We start from the raw sequence: 18,177 nt of genomic DNA on the forward strand, positions 1-18,177 counted from the left end.
ACCAAAACTATACTAACAGTTTTGTTATGACTCAAACATTATTTTATATTCCAGTCTAACAATATTAAAAATGTAGCTCCTTCTCCAGTAGAAATGATCTAAATCTTTATCAAGAAAAGCGGTAGAAACACTTGGATAGAGAATCAGACCGTCCTAAGTCATCTACCGTTCGAGCATGAACGAGTCAATACACGATGAATGGTATTCAAACCAGCAAACTCTGTTTTTCGGGAGCTCCTTACACTGCTTGGCTACTCAGGATCGAAAGAATTTGTTCGCCTCTCTGACAGAAAATAATATAAATCTGCATTATTTATAGCATTAACTACGTTATTCTAAATCATAATATATTTAATATGAGAGTTTCATTAAAATATTTTCAATACGTTATAGTCTAGCTCCAGTTGAAAATAGCCGTCGTGGATTAAATTATAAAATGTGATATTTCAGCATACTCTGCATAATAGTTTTACTTAATCTGAAATTCAAATGTATTAACAAATCAGAATATTTAATATAGGTTAATAAATATTATATTTTGTTTCTGTCATTCGAACCAAAACCTATAAAAAAAAAAAAGTAGACCAACTGTGTTAATAAAGAGCAAATATTTTAAGTTTCACCCCGAGATACGAATGGACGGGCCACAACAACACACATTTCTTAAACCCAGAAAGATTCTTTCCTTCGTAACTAAATTGTCCTCACATTACTCAATTTTAATTTTCCGCTATTAATTACCACACAGATATTTTGTAAAACAACATGGCGTCCATGCGAAAACTTCTATAATTTCGTCTCGATTCCGGGTATGAATTTTAGTCTGCGTTTTGACGCGTAATAGGCTCTGTACGGGTCACTGAAAGCGAAGTTCATAATAAGAGTAACCTCTAGTGCAGTGGTATTCAACCTTTTTTGTTCGCGTGCCCCCAGATATAATTTCTCTTCAATTTTGTACCCCCCAAAGTTGTTGGTGTATAATTCAAGTTATACATAGTATATAATCTACATCTAAAATAAATTACATTACTGATTATTCAGTGTTTATCATAAAATATTTTTTTTTTAAAAATTTCACGTACCCCCTAAGATGTCTTCGCGTACCCCCAGATATAATTTCTCTTCAACTCTGTACCCCCAAAGTTATTGGTGTATAATTCAAGTTATACATAGTATATAATCTACATCTAAAATAAATTACATTACTGATTATTCAGTGTTTATCATAAAAAAAAAATTTTAAATTACACGTACACCCTAAGATGTCTTCGCGTACCCCCATATATAATTTCTCTTCAACTTTGTACCCCCAAAAGTTGTTGGTGTATAATTCAAGTTATACATAATATATAATCTACATCTAAAATAAATTAAATAAATTACATTACTGATTATTCAGTGTTTATCATAAAATAATATATATTTTTTTAAATTTCACGTACTCCCTAAGATGTCTTCGCGTACCCCAGGTTGAATACCATTGCTCTAGTGCACACGCACGGCTTGTACAAGATGCATTTAACACTTACATAGTTCACCGTCTATTTTAAAAGCAATGCATAATTAATTAGTGGCCCAATTAGACGATACTTAATTAAAGCAGAGAACAATATAAATTTAAGAATCCGTCAGTTTAACATGATAGTTGTACATGAAACGCCCCTTTTAATAAGACACACACGCCATAAATTTAGCTCGATACAACTAGAAGCAGCTGCTGTAACAGATCAAGCGTCAGCACACCGTGATTAAATACAGCAGGCAATGTGGAAGTTAAGTGTTCATCCGTAATCTGAATTCTGCGAGAACCAAATTCTGATTCTTAACTAGTGACCTCGTGGAATGATGTGTCGCCCTCTACCTGAGAGTTAAACAATATGAAGTTGAGTTATGGTACTGGAATAGAGTGTTCGCGATAAAAAGTTCTCTCTCTCTCTCTCTCTCTCTCCCTCTCTCTCCTTACTTTACGACCTCACAGGGGTCGAGGCTCTAGCAAAGGTATAGGGCAAACCCAGCACTGGTCCTCACTCTACCCAAGATATCCTTAATTCGAACTACCTTTTAAACAGGCCCATTACAAAAATTACATATAAACATTTGTACTCCTCCCCTAATATTGTGAGGGTGATTAAGTCAAGAAGAATGAGATGGGCGGGGAATGTAGCGCGCATGGATGAGACAAGAAGTGTGCACCGGGTATTGGTTGGGAAGCCTGAGGGGAAGAGACCGCTGGGGAGACCTAGACGTAGATGGGAGGATAATCTCAGGCGGGATCTGTGGGAGATAGGAGTTAGGAGACAGGGTCCGGTGGAGGGCTTTGGTTAGTTCGGTGATGAACCTTCGGGTTTCATAAGCCATCTGGTTGGTTGGGTCCACTATTTGGGAAGCCTGAGGGGAAGAGACCTCTGGGGAGACCTAGACGTAGATGGGAGGATAATCTCAGGCGGGATCTATGGGAGATAGGAGTTGAAGGAGACTGGGTCTGGTGGAGGGCTTTGGTTAGTTCGGTGATGAACCTTCGGGTTTCATAAGCCATCTGGTTGGTTGGGTCCACTATTTGGGAAGCCTGAGGGGAAGAAACCGCTGGGGAGACCTAGACGTAGATGGGAGGATAATGTCAGGTCTGGTGTATGATAAAAACTTTGACTCTGGTCTCATTTTAAGTAAGATGCTGGATACCCCTGTCGTCCTTTATGTATTTTTTCCTTTCTCGTGCGGTGAGTTCTTTTCCTAACATTTATTGACGGGCTTACCACCGCTCCCCTCCGACTATTCTCCGACCGACAAATGAGGTCCACGTCAGGAGTCGTATTCCCGAAGACAAATTCTTGCTCACTCCCGCCTTCTTCGAGTTTTTCTCCCCCTTTCTATCTTTGTAAGCCGAGAGGCTCGGCTTTTCCTTTCGCCTGCTACCCCTACGGTTTACGTTTCCAACATCATCTTCCCGGTCGTCTAAGAAGAACGCTGCCTTCGTTGACATCCAGAAGCTAGTGACGTCATTCGCTCGAGTCGTGTCACAGCCGTAATAACATAGACGATTTAACGCTGTTTACGAAAATAGTAGCTGTTTATTCTGAGAATCATACGAAGCTCATAAATGCATTCTGTTGGAAGAAATAGTTATTCCATTTGTGATTTCTGCCATCGTCCCAGTCCGCTCGGGCCCGTCCTTGTGTTAACCGGCATGTTTGAAAATATAAAATATTGGCAATTTAAATACATTACTAAACGTTTTATAAATAATGCATTTTATCTGTTGAAAACAACAAATATGGAAATGTTTGAGGTCACAATTTCAAAATAAACAGAAACCACCCGACCGAGTTTCGTCGGATGTGGTTAAAATCACAGACGTCTATCACCCCCTGTAAACTGAATTAATGACGGAAAGGCGCGTTAAGATTCCTCTGTTTTATTTAAAAAGCCACTGAGGCCTTCTCGCGTTTTTCTCTGTCCTTAAAAGTATCGCAACTTCTCAGATGTCATACGTAGGAGGCGGTTCACAGGGGAACACGGAAAACGACCGGAGACGCGGTAAGCAGAAACTCCACTGAACTTGGCTGTAAACTACAAGCCTTACGCGTGACCTCCTATACATGCGGTACCAAATACATTCTTTCTTTCCAACATATTGTAGCGTAGGTCAGCATTTCTTATGTTTAATGTATAGAGTTACGCACGTAAAATCCTCTGACCTAGGAAGAAAAATCTAAGGCCTTATCTTTCATTCCCCTGATAATAGGCTAAAGGCAATCATCCTTAGGAAAATTATTTTTCTTAATCACCATAAAACATCTCTCAACCTGAATCTGAGACTCAAATAAAGAAAGCTGGGCATCAGAATTTCCTTCCAAAATCAATCTACCATCAACATAAATAAAAATACTTCTGTTAACTGTTCCAAAGCATTACGGAAAATCATTTACCGGAAAAAAAAATCAGTTGAAAACCTTCGTTCTGATGGTAATTAAAACAGTTTACGAGCAATAACTTGAAACGGATTAATAATTGTAAGTAGAAAATGCCTGGGCACACCTAAAACGTGATCAGTGAAGAAAGGTCATGAATTACTGACTAGTTAAATCATTAAATTTGTAACTTAATTACTAAGTCAATCAGTTGGAATTTCATTTCCTATTAAGTCACCCAGTCAATTAATCTGTTCTATACTTGCTTAATTTTGTAGTTAATTAGTCCATCAATCAGTAACAGTTAACGTACTATTAATTAACAAATATATTACCTATGGGGTCGGTCTATATAACAAGAAGTCAGTCGGAGTAAATCCTTCAGTTACTAAGTCAATGACTGAGTTAATTACTTCGTTAATTAGTTGCCTAGTTAGGCAACAAAAGAGTTAATGCGTCAATGAGGAAGATTGTGCGTTTGTTCGTTAATCAGTCAGCCGGTTAATTAATTAATCCCCTATTGACCAGTCTGTTAATTGATTCGTTAATGACTTTGTTATTTAGTACTCAACAAGTAACTTATAGGTTAGGTTAGAATGTCAGTATGTCAGTCTTTCAATGCTCAGGGAGATAAGTAATCTTCTTGCGACCCAAATTACTGAGCAGTAGAATTTTCTGGTGCCCCCAATCACGACATCAGCTCCGTTAATGATGAAAAGAAGCTCACCCCCCACCCACCCACCCCCACGTTCCAGTCATGAAGATTGGTGGAGCTAATTTGTGCCACGTTGCAGAAACTTCATAATTAAGGCGACAAAACTTCCGATTCTGTACAAAACATGTGTCGAGTTAGAACATGCCTGTGTACTTTGGTTCGTATGTGATATGCAACACTTTTGCAAGAAATGTAGATTTTGTGCGCCCCGGAATATAACAAGCCCAAATTTCAAATGCCTAAATGGAATAAACGGAAAAATGCACTGCATTTTCACACAGAATTATGTTCTACTTTTTAAATATTTAACAATTATTTATTTTAATCCGTCTTATCACAATATTTAAAATTTCTTATAATTAAGATAATAAAATATCATTGATGTTCCATATCGATTGATCGATTTACATTTTGTTCCAAAATATTATATTTATTATTATTATTTATTATATTATATTATTTTATTATCTTAATTATAAGAAATTTTAAATATTGTGATAAGACGGATTAAAATAAATAATTGTTATAATATTCACAATATGACGCAATTACACTATCTTTTTAAATATTATCGATGTATTGTGACGACATATTTTCGTAAATCGTTCTAACTTCTGGGGAAAAAAAAACACCTAACAGAACTTTAAATGAGCGAATATTTTTTTAAAAAAACATCTGGATGTGAGAAACTGAGATTTTTATTTAGGGGGATAAATTATTAAAGACAGCAGATTAAGATACGATAGTCAACTTATAGAAGTTGTTTTCAGACTACGATGGATTCTTTACTGCAGAAGCGAGACGAAGGAAACTCGGCCTAGTAGCACGAAATGTCTTGATAGGATTTCGTATTTTTGTCATTGGGAGAGAAATTGTGCTCACGATGCAATTTAACGCCGGATGAGCACCGCTTCTCAGCTACTGGACGAAACCACCCTCATCAGTCACCCATGTGCACTCCTCCCACCCCTCTTTCCAACCCTTAAAGCGATTAAATTATACTAAGCGAAGAAAGAATATAACTTCAGCAATTTAAAGTTCACACTCATTTAATTTCACAGCCAGAAATCTGCACCCCATTCAACGACACTCTCGTTTAATTCGAAACAATTAATTTTATTCTTTTCAACAAAATGTAAACACGACCATTGCTACAAGTTCTTCAATATCAAAAGGCTTCAAGGAAAGTTAATAATAAAAAGATATTTGTATCTTATATGCGTCATGTTTGTGTTTGATTAAATATATTTATTTTGTACAGCCTATACACAAACGTTTGAAGTTTATTGGTGTTGTAAAAAATTATATAATATTAAAACATTTTGTTGTGTAAAATATTATATTAGCGCTCTTAATCGTAAATACGATTTTACATTATATTTTTCAGCGCTTTTATTAAAACGACATGTTTCGACGGGTAATACCGTCGTCTTCAGGTTTTTATCAATTTAAAACATTTTAAAAACTATTAGATATTTGATGCAATATATTATAATGATCCGTAGTTCTGTTTGTAGCTTTCCATTTTCATGGTAAGTTGCTTATTGCAGTCAGACGTTATATTTATCTGTGGAATTAATGTTTAATTATTTTCTTGGAATGAGTATGAATTGACATAGGAAATACATAAATAATCGTATAAATATATATTAAAAATAGTCTAGGGTTATTTATATTTAAGTGAAAGTTATAGACTGTACAAAATAAATATATTTAATAAAAATATAATAAATGTAGTGGACATGTGGCTATTTAGTGTTTAGGAGAACTGAACAAAAATTTCACCAATGAATCGATCGTCTACTTCGATACTTGGTTATCTAAATTTAACGTTTGTGACAAACAGCTGACCCATTAAACTGTAATTATATTCTACCACAATCTTCGCACGAAGCTTCAAAAGTAGTCAAGTCCCACAAGACAAGTATTCAACCCAGAAACTTAATAAATCTTTCTGACGGAATGTTTACCAACGTTTCACATGTCCTTGATGCCTCCATCACTCATCGTCCTGATGATGGAAGCAGAAAGAGCCTCTGAAACGTTTGTAAACTTCTACCAGACTATACGGTGCTACAAACCTACGTTAAATGTGTCATATACCACACCGTAACTCAAGCATATTTCACTAAATAAATAATATCCGCAGGTTTAACATACTCTAAACCCGAAGTACGTCATAATCTTGGGTTATTATTTACTTATCACTGTCTTCTCACGCGATACTACATAAGACGGAAGATCATCTTAGGCGTCCGACGGTACATTACTTCAACTTTATGACACATTTTGGAATGACTATAAAATACGTTCTCAACATCTGCAAGCACAAAGCATTTTGTATCTCCCTAAGGACATTCTGATTATAGGGCATGCAAAATGGCTCCCTCCTTTACGAATACGAATCAAAAGGATATAGTTGAATTGTGATTAAACGAGACAAAAACCTAACATCAACAAATTTATTAAATAATGAAGCCACTAAAAACAGATAAAACTTCACAGCACAGAATATTCGTGTATAAAGAAACTTAGAAATATTTAGAACAGAACACAGAAAAAGACCTACAGAAGACAAAGTTTTGATGAAAGTCTGCAGAGTATATGAGAGGAGAAAAAAGTTAGATGGAATGTGAGAACGGTCTGTAAGTTACGAAAAATTTAACAAGTATAAAACCCCTAGCTGCAAATCTAGTTATTTAATAAATTATTTACATATATGACACTCTACTGAATTCGTAATTTTAATTATGTTAGGATCCTCGGAAACTGGAGATTCTATATTAAAATCCGCAGTCGGAATACAGCCGCTGGGGAGACCTAGACGTAGATGGGAGGATAATCTCAGGCGGGATCTATGGGAGATAGGAGTTGAAGGAGACTGGATTTTGTTGGCCCAGGACAGGGACCGGTGGAGGGCTTTGGTTAGTTTGGTGATGAACCTTCGGGTTCTGTAAGCCATCTGTTTGGTTGGGTCCACTATTTGGGAAGCCTGAGGGGAAGAGACCTCTGGGGAGACCTAGACGTAGATGGGAGGATAATCTCAGGCGGGATCTATGGGAGATAGGAGTTGAAGGAGACTGGATTTTGTTGGCCCAGGACAGGGTCCGGTGGAGGGTTTTGGTTAGTTTGGTGATGAACCTTCGGGTTCTGTAAGCCATCTGTTTGGTTGGGTCCACTATTTGGGAAGCCTGAGGGGAAGAGACCTCTGGGGAGACCTAGACGTAGATGGGAGGATAATCTCAGGCGGGATCTATGGGAGATAGGAGTTGAAGGAGACTGGATTTTGTTGGCCCAGGACAGGGACCGGTGGAGGGCTTTGGTTAGTTTGGTGATGAACCTTCGGGTTCTGTAAGCCATCTGTTTGGTTGGGTCCACTATTTGGGAAGCCTGAGGGGAAGAGACCTCTGGGGAGACCTAGACGTAGATGGGAGGATAATCTCAGGCGGGATCTATGGGAGATAGGAGTTGAAGGAGACTGGATTTTGTTGGCCCAGGACAGGGTCCGGTGGAGGGTTTTGGTTAATCCGGTGATGAACCTTCGGGTTCGGTAAGCCATCTAGTTAGTTAGTTAGTTAGTTAGTTAGTCGGAATACAACAAGATCCTACCTTAGTTAGAGAAATAGTTTGGTCTATTTATGTTTATCCCGGAAATTCTTCCAGTTTAGAAATAATTTCAATGTTATTGTTCGAAGTTTCCTGCCTTTACGCCAATCCGTCATCATGCTGCCGGAAAAATGTATAATCCTGAACCGTATTTTGATAGTTGCATTCTTACACTTACCCGAATGCATAACGCCCGATCCACTTTCGAAACATTTACACGACAAAAAACTTACATGTCAGCAGTACACAATTTATTCGGCTGTTCCTAAACTGAGTAAGGAACTAAGCACACATTAAATATTTCTATAAAAATTGCATCAAAATTTTTTTTACCTGTTAGCAAGGCTGTCTTTAGGGCGAGGCTGATGCCCCAGATCCGCGCTTCTGGGGACCCCAACATCGATATGATGAAGTCTAAAGTACTTCGTGCACAGCATCTCCCTAAGAACCAAAGAAATAGAAATGTAACATAAAAATACAAAAATGGAAGGAAAAATCAAACAGAAGGACAAATGTGTGTCTAGTGAATTCTTCCGTGTGCCGAGCATATCTTGTTAGGGAACTGATCTAAACAAAGGCTTGTAAAAAAATGGGGAGTATTTCTTGTATCTGTTACGAATCGGATTGAATGACGCACTGTGGGTTTGAGATGATTCATCACCTTCTTGTGACTGGTTTCCTGTACGCATCTGTTATGCATCCGTTTCAGAATAAAATAACCAACTCACTTATTCCACACGCGCCGAGAAGAGTTTTGTAACTTTTGGTCATTGATGAATTTGCTGTGACCGACCACCGGGTTCCGGGTACAGCGAAAACGTGTTTTATAATGAACCAAACACGTGTTAAAGTAATTCTAGCGTTCCACTGTTCAAATAGTTTTTACAGATTTCTGTTACTGTAAACAACGATGTTAATATAACCCAAAACCAAGTGGATATTACAACATTACCAGCTCTGTAGGTGCCATGCAAAAATGATTAATTTCAATATCAAGTGTGTAATAGCCAATAGCAATTTTGTGGTTTGTTTCAGTACTGATAGCCAACATTACGGATAGTAAGAAATAGTTCCACACAACAGATTTTAAGTCAAAGTACATGCCTTGTTCGCAGGCTCTTTGTAGCGTACAGACGTGTGAGTTGTATGTAGGATTTGAGGTTTTCACAACGGTGAGTCTGAAGATTTCTGTCTTCTGGGTTGTTGCGATGTGTAGTCTGGTCGATGTTAACCAACGTTTCAGAGGTCATACTGCCTCCATCATCAGAGTATGAAGATTTCTGTCTTCTGGGTTGTTGCGCTGTGTAGTCTGGTCGATGTTAACCAACGTTTCAGAGGTCATACTGCCTCCATCATCAGAGTATGAAGATTTCTGTCTTCTGGGTTGTTGCGCTGTGTAGTCTGGTCGATGTTAACCAACGTTTCAGAGGTCATACTGCCTCCATCATCAGAGTATGAAGATTTCTGTCTTCTGGGTTGTTGCGCTGTGTAGTCTGGTCGATGTTAACCAACGTTTCAGAGGTCATACTGCCTCCGTCATCAGAGTATGAAGATTTCTGTCTTCTGGGTTGTTGCGCTGTGTTGTCTGGTCGATGTTAACCAACGTTTCAGAGGTCATACTGCCTCCGTCATCAGGGCGATGAGTATGAAGATTTCCGTCTTCTGGGTTGTTGCGCTGTGTAGTCTGGTAGATGTTTACCAACGTTTCAGAGGTCATACTGCCTCCGTCATCAGGGCGATGAGTATGAAGATTTCTGTCTTCTGGGTTGTTGCGCTGTGTAGTCTGGTCGATGTTAACCAACGTTTCAGAGGTCATACTGCCTCCGTCATCAGGGCGATGAGTATGAAGATTTCTGTCTTCTGGGTTGTTGCGCTGTGTAGTCTGGTAGATGTTTACCAACGTTTCAGAGGTCATACTGCCTCCGTCATCGGGGAGACCAGACTACAAGGCGTAATAACCCAGAAGACAGAAATCTTCGGGTGAGTTGTTTCTGTGTCAAAAAATCTTCGAACAGACTGTTGTTCATTTGATCAAGGAATTTCTACCAACTAAACACGGAAGTTCACCACAGTGTGACCAAAAGCCTGTCATTGGACTCCATCCGGAGCCAGTCCACCAAAATCCACACACACAGCTACGCTCCTTTTTTGCACAAGACATAGAACCACTTTTCCAACACGGGCCTTTCCCTATTATTTCCCGGTTGAAACATTGCAATGCGCTGCAAACATTTCCGTGACATTTTTCCTGAATTTCCTGCTTTCCTTTACACTTTTCTGTCTTTGTACTTCTCTCCCTCACTTGTTTTCCTCTCGTCCTCACAATCTTTATCCTTAGCTCTTTCTTTCTTTCGGTTTTCTTGCATTCTTTAGTTAATGTGTAATATTCCATCTTTCTTCCAACTGACATATGACTGTATCAGGAATGCGCCTTCGACAACTTTTTCTTCTACTTTCAAAGTTCGCCCCTTAAGAATTTTATAACGAATTCTCTGCGATGCGAGTCATTGGTTTACGACACTACAGTAAAGGATTCCTCTTTCAAACGCTATAAAGTATTTAACGTAGATTGAATCGCCTCCATCAAATGAGCGTAAGAAGTTAAATACCCAATAAAGCCTGTGCCTTTTTTCTCTCTCGACGTTTTGATGAGATTGCAAAGCGTTGTGTACCGACAGACGAATCGCCTATAGAAATCTGCAGAGCTTGTCTGTCTGTCTGTCCCTAACAATCGCCTGCCTTTATCCGTCAGCTCTGCATGCAATGAGTGGTAGAAGAGAGGGGTTCCTTGTTGTTTTAGAGCACTGAGGAGTTATATTTTCCCACTAACGCCCCCCCCCCCCTCTTTCGACTAGGGATGCTGTGAAGATTTGTCTCTTGAAATCTTCCCTCGAAAACTCTTCTATGTGTTTAGGGACCGTTCCAATGTCCTGACATCCGACATGAACTAATTTAACTAAGTGCGAGCCCCAGTCATAAAAATAGACCGGCGGTTCATCTCAGTAAATGCGGCTCTTCGAAGCTTCGTATATATATATTTTTTTTTAAGACTTTAGAAGCTTCTGCTTTAATTAGTTCCTAAAGTAATTTTAAAAAACTGGCGCTTTTATAATCCGCGAAGAAATTGAGACAGAACAGAAAACGAATATTAATTTTCTTTTCCAACTCATCCTTTTCTGAAAGGCATAATATTTTCGGCCTGTTATAAAACAACGTTTTTCCTAGCTCGGGGCATGGTTGTGTGCGCTGCTCTTTCCAGAGACTTCGGGCAATGAGCCGATCAATTCGCAGACAAAGGCACCTCTTACGATTCAATATCAAAACATATCTTACTCCAAAACGAAGTACAGACTTCAAAAGGGTTTTATAACACGCTGATAATCCTTCAGGATACATAAAGGCTGGGAAATACATTAATTGGACGATCGAGTAACTATCAACTGACCAATGAAAAATATATACTCGGAATAAGATAGTTTCAAGTTCAGATCATTCAAGATATTTAAATCTTTTACATATCACTTGATATTACAGTAAAAATGGCAGGCTTATTGCTGGACTAGACGATAGAATGTCTCCTGTTCAAAAAATCTCTCCCAGTCTCAGGAACAAATTAAGTAAGATATAATTTTACGTTGCATCTTCCACACACTCCAATAATATATATCAATTAACTTTTAAAATTAGACTATTCAACTATTTTCCAATGCACCCATGCAGATAACTTCTTTCATTTAGTGACGTATTTCACTACGTCATCAGTAAATGTTATTACGTCCAATTGTCAACGTACATCCAGAATTTATTCTACTTCAACTAAAACTGCCAAATTTCCAACACAAAATAAATAAATATCAGTCAAGCCATTCCTCACTTATAAGCCCACAACAGGTGGCTTCATCAATCGTGACGTCATCACGTATCGATATAAACTCATGAGAAATGGCGTCCAGCTATCGATAACTGAAACGAACAACTGTGGACTAAGCTTAAATGGCATAACATCCGAACTAGATTACGTGAAAATCTGCTTACCCAACATTTTCAAACCACCGCCTTCCTTTGAAAACGTCTCTCAACAGATAAAGCCCTATTCAATCATACAAACGAAATCATGTGTGCTCTTATTAACAAATTGCGTGTTGGCGGATTTCTTGTGGCCTTACTAAAGCATTTGATTGTATAAATCATGAATTATTATTGAAAAAAACTAAGTTTTATGGAATTCAAAGTATAACTGGACAGTGGTTTGAATCATGCATTCACGACGGGAAACAGAAAGCAGATATAAAATCATCAGATTCATACCATAACACCCACTCAAACTAAGGTGTTATTTTCCTCATATATGTCAATGATATGACTGTAACCATCAGCCCTAGGTCTAAAAATTTTGCCTTTGCTAATGACTCCAGTATTATTATATCACATTCAGAAATTAACTACTTTCAGACCTCCATAAATAATGTTTTAATTTATCTTTCTTCAGATTCGGAAATGGAGTTAGAATTATAGTAAAATCACTTCTAATAAACGGAAAATCTAACTGGGAAATGTAAATGAATGTACAGTCTAGGTTCATTAAAATATATTGTTTTTGTTCGCCTGAATTTATTTTTAAACGGCAAGAAATTTAGCAAACGTCAACAAAATAAAAGCGAAAACGTATTGCCCAGTGAAATAACAAATGCAAATCCTTACTTCTCAGTAACGGTGTAGAGTTGCTACATAGACCTATCAAGAATTTCTGACTCAAAATCTGGGTCATAATGACAAATAACACATGTGTTATGTTAACAGAAAAGGAGGGAAACTGTGTTTTCGTAGTAAATACAGAGTGACCCAAAATGTACCTACAAATTTAAACTCTATTTTTTCCGCAACGAGGGGTTATAATTTGAAGAAGAAAAAAAAGAAACTTTCGTGACATACTGTACTTATCTTCGGTTCAAAAACTCTTCACACTAACACTTCACTGAGATAATTCCGTTCACTTCGCATAGGTCTACTTAAAAAATCAATCTTGTAACATACATCCGAATATTACCCTCTAATCTCGTTCTTCCAAGTGGTCGCTTTACAAGAAAATTCCCGACCGAACTTCTGTTTGCATTTCAAATTTCGTTAATTCAGCGTACGCGAGGGTATCGATTCTTCAGAAACGGTTCTACGTGTATTTCTTACAATGAATTCTTCTCGGGATACCAACCATGTCGGATGGTTCAAAGGTGAAAACACCAACGTTTCGAGAACCATCTTCGTCCTCGAGGAATTCATCATACTTAGTCTCCGTGAAAGCCTCAGATGATACAGTTCCATTTCTTTCGTACATCCGGAAATGCATACGAAACCCTGGAGCACAACTCTCTCATCAATTTGATGTCAGATAGGTGTCCTAAGCTCTGAGTTTTGTCAAGTTCTAAACATTCGTACCAGCCCACAAGTAATAGAAAGAGAGATAAAGGGGGAAAAAATAAACGCAGAGGATGAGTGAGGCAGGAGGAGTGTGAGTTTAAGGAAAGAGACGTCTTCGTCGTGGGAAGAAAATAAAAGACGAGGCACTAGAAAAGTGAAAAAGCCAATCGCCACGATAAGTTTCGTCTATTCAGACAGAGTCGCGCGGCCGTGTCCATAAACATGGCGTTTGTGCGTCACAAGGCACCGCGATGCACTGTCACGTACAGCCTTCTTGCAACCCCCCCACCCCCACCCCCGCCGGGCTGCTTGTCCGCCGAAACGACCAAAAGCAATACATCATCCGTCTGTACTCATTTAAGGCTTCGACCGGGATGTTCTTATGTTATGTGGTACCGCCTGATTCGACTTCTAATGGTTAAGTGAAGTGTTTTCTTCGCGGTACGGTCTGGATTCGTAAATATTATGAAGACGAGCTTCGGCTTCAAAGGGTTAACCAGCTGATTTTCGTAATGGTGAGGTGTAGTGTTTTCTTCGCGGTACGGACTGAATTCATAAATAATATTCAGACGATCTTCGGCTTCAAAGGGTTAAGAGGTCGCTCAGGGGAACAGCACTCAATTAATCAATCATACCGGTGTCCTGATTATTCGTTCGTTTCACAACGCTTAAGACACAAAGAGATGGAAACAGGATCAAAGAAAGGAGGAAACAAAGACGAATTAAAGAAACAAAGTAAAAATGACAAGCAAACAAACAAAAATTTTATGCTGTGTCGAATAAGGCACAATTGGATAGTTTTAATTACAGCTTCCGTCAAACCTACATTTAGGTAACTCAGACCTCAAAATAAAAAAAAATACACGATCGAAATCTATGCTAAGCCAGTTCATTCCAGTTCACACCCTCACAACTTATATTTCTCTCGTCTCAAAAGTGGTTTCTTCCCTTCATATTTTGAGACTAAAATTTTATATTTAATCTATTCGTTATCGCTGTATGCACACTACATTATCGGTCGATCCATCCTCGCTGGTTTGAGCACTGTAATTTATTTTGATTTGAGTGATTGATACAGACTAAGAATCTGGCTATGTAACTTTCTGCCTTAACCTGTTATTACCTCTTTCTTAGATGCAGATGTTTTCCACGGCAATTTCTTCACAATATTTGTCGATAACGTTGGCGGCGCATTGCGACCTTCGATTAATCGAATCGTACAACAGTCGAGTCAAATCCCGCTTGGAGTGCGACATTCTATACACATGTTTCGTCGTTCTGTGAACGCAAAGACCTCACGATGGGTCCTGACAAATTTCGAAGACTCTTTCAAAAATGGACACTGAATTCTAAACAGAGAAGACGGCTTAATCAATGACAGCAGAAGAAGAATAATTAACTCTGGATATTTTTAAAGCTGCGCGCGCGCGCGCGTGTTTAACATTGCTGAACAATCTTACGAGTTGTAACCGATAACTCGAAGAGCTCCTGCGGTCTCTTTGTATATCCGCAGGGCTTCTTTAAGCCAATCACTGTTGATAAATAAGAGATGAAGGAGAACGCAGAGTGGTGTTTGGCCTGTTTATGAATTTTCTCCCCTAGGCGGCAGTCAAAATGTCGCAGGCCAAGATAGAGACACAATTTCGTGTTTATGAGAAATACTGGCCCCATAAGAATACAAGAGTAACCGCTCTACCCCCTCTCCTCCTCCCCCCCGCCTTAAAAAATAAATCCCAACGCGACCGACGAGGAAATGAGAGAAAAAGCACGCGGAAAGAAAACACTAAGACGTAAAGAGTTTCTCGTTCTCGCCATCAGAGAAATCTAAACACACCGCGAAAAGGAGTCGGGAAGGGGGCGAGAGAAGTTCCCCCCCCTACCCCCCGCCAATTGATGCCCGTCTCGGGGAAGCGTGCGACTGTTCAAACACGATTCAATAAACCGAGCCGACAGCCCAATTCTGCACGAATTCTGGCTCAACTAGACTTTCCCTAGAAAGCAGTGCGCGTACCTCACGTTTTAAATGTTTCAGTCAGCGTGAATTTAAAAAGTCAAAAATGTTCTCACACGTTTCTGTGTTTATTTTCCATTGGCGCAAAAGAAACACACGCAATCGCAAATTAAGAAGAAATCAAAACTTAAAAAGTAATAATTACGAAACGACAAATTGTTAAGAGGCAAAATTCATATTAGGAATTTTTTTAAAAAAAAACAAAATTAGCAAAAACACAAGTTAGGAAATGTATGCAAGGCGTAACAATTCTGGAAAGTTCTGAATTCGAGAAAGGGAGTGTGATTCCCTTAAGACAAGCGATCAAGTTTCATACCCATACAAAATAAAGTGTAAATATTTAGTTTAATTTTTGTTTGAAACTTTACGTCTTCAAGTAGGAGGCAACTGACATGAACTGCCTGTCAATTTCTTCCTCAACTAAATTTTGATTTAGGCCAATTATTTTCATTTTCAAATATTTTAAATTTCCAACATCTCTGAAGGAAATATGACTTCGTCTCGCATTTTGGTAAAGACAGTACTTAAATATTCTCTGCGTCTGCATCTAGACCTCTAACAGATGACGTGAGTTTCTCTATATGAAGTGTGCGATGTAACCCAACTGACATTATGGTCCAGAAGGTAATGCGTCCTATTTTCAATGGCATTCCTAATGGTGAATTCTAAAAAAAAAAAACCCGATGAGAAATTCTTCAGACCACTATGAATAGGAAATGAAATTTTACGTATTTTTATCTGTACATAATCTTTTAGTGTACCGATTTAGTTTAAACACGGAATAGCTGTATTAGACATTTTAACGACACTGCTTAAATCGCAGTGGTTAATATCTTTGAAAAAAACAGTAATATAAATTTGAAGAACGATACAACGAAGGACGAGCTGTGGCCTATTTTAAGGTATTGTTCCGTCTTTCGCTTAGGCGGACTGAATAAAAACGAAAAAGCCTCAATCAGCATACTTGATAATCTGGCAAAGGAACGAACCCGAACAAATCCGAAGCTCAGCCGCTGTGATAACCTGCTTTGCGTCAGATTAACGATAGCAGCTTGCACTTCTGGACACAACCATACTCGCGTGGACTCGACTTTTCCGAGAAATCCCTTTTCCACTTCTCTTAGCAGTTCTGACACTTTTTTCCTTCCTTTTTGGCTCAATCTCAGCAGAAAAACGATATCGATAGGTAGGCAACCCGTCCGACAGTACTAGAACATTTACCCAACACCAAGATGGCAACTAGAACGTCAATCCGACGGCGACATATTCACAGAAACACCGCTGCTACTCAATTAATCGCATTTCTCATTCGGTTAACTAAGAAATTACATCCGACTTACAGAGACAAGTAAAGTAACAGGAATACATGCCATTAAGTCCTCGTTGAACAGAGGAAATTTGCATGTCTACTTAAACATTCAGTAATTCTGCATTTTGCCCACAAAGTGCACTTGTGAGTTTCGTGTTGATCTCAAAATATACACATTTTCCCCCTAAAGAACACAAAAGTGACGACTTTGTTAATTCTTTGAGACAGCAGATGAATTTTTAAATATTACTTGGATGAATCCGGATTTAACAGAAAATCCTAAGAAAATCTGATCTTAAATCTTACTAGATCTTCCCCATTCAAAGTCTAATTTTCCTGCTTTGTTTCCGGGAACTTGTGAGTTCGAATCTACGAGGTGCGATCGGAAGGTTTCCAGACTGCGCGTATAAAAACCCGTACACTTATCTCAGGTATTAAATTCATCCATCACCCTCAAAGTAGTTCCCCTGGGAGTGAACACAACGATCCAGGGATGCTTCCAGGCTTGGCAGCGGCGCTGGGATCGTTGTGTTCACTCCCAGGGGAACTACTTCGAGGGTTATGGATGAATTTAATACCTGAGATAAGTATACGGGTTTTTATACGCGCAGTCTGGAAACCTTCCGATCGCACCTCGTACGTCTCATAATCGACACCACTGATAGAATATGCGTGTTTATCCTTACTTCCGCCAGGAAAATATCGGAATAATGTCTCCGAATAGGTGGTAATCGCTTCCTGTAACATTAATTCCAATTTGACACTACATACCCAAGCCAAGTGAAAAGTTGCAAGAACGCCTAATACCGCACCAATCATCGACGTCTAATCAAAAAACTATGAACGAGACTTCTAACATCCGTCTTCTATGGCGACGCAGATAAAATTCTGAGTCTCTTTTCCTTCCAATTTCGTAATTTATACACCTCATCTAGCATTTATTATTATAAAATAAAACAGTTACAACGGACTGGACATATTAAATCTACAAAGAATCTCCGTTGGGTAGCTGCTGGTAACAGATTAAATTTTAAACTGATCATATGTAAGCAGACTGAGAATTTACAGGATTATAACGGGTTATATTAATTCCCAACTGTGAATTTTGGAATCTGGGGAGCTTAATATTACGGTTCTGGCGTTATGGACTCAACCAGATTATTCATTCAATTCATTTCATTTCACTTATTAGAGTGCTTGGCAACATCCAAAA

The 18,177-nt window shown here is 38.6% G+C and overlaps 1 protein-coding gene across 1 annotated transcript in view; it reads right to left on the reverse strand.

Annotated features, from left to right (window-relative positions):
• The window catches only part of LOC110837456 (uncharacterized), a 516,015-nt gene that overhangs the window by 460,379 nt on the left and 37,459 nt on the right, over positions 1 to 18,177 (reverse strand). Inside the window, exon 2 of the mRNA XM_087343743.1 lies at positions 8,563 to 8,670. Coding sequence (XP_087199869.1) covers positions 8,563 to 8,670 — 108 coding nt within the window. The remainder of the gene's footprint in view (positions 1 to 8,562; positions 8,671 to 18,177) is intronic.

This window comes from Zootermopsis nevadensis, unplaced genomic scaffold (assembly GCF_977971745.1).
Source record: "Zootermopsis nevadensis isolate Lab colony 2312 unplaced genomic scaffold, Znev_1.0 Znev_ptg000006l, whole genome shotgun sequence".
NCBI lineage: Eukaryota > Metazoa > Arthropoda > Insecta > Blattodea > Termopsidae > Zootermopsis > Zootermopsis nevadensis.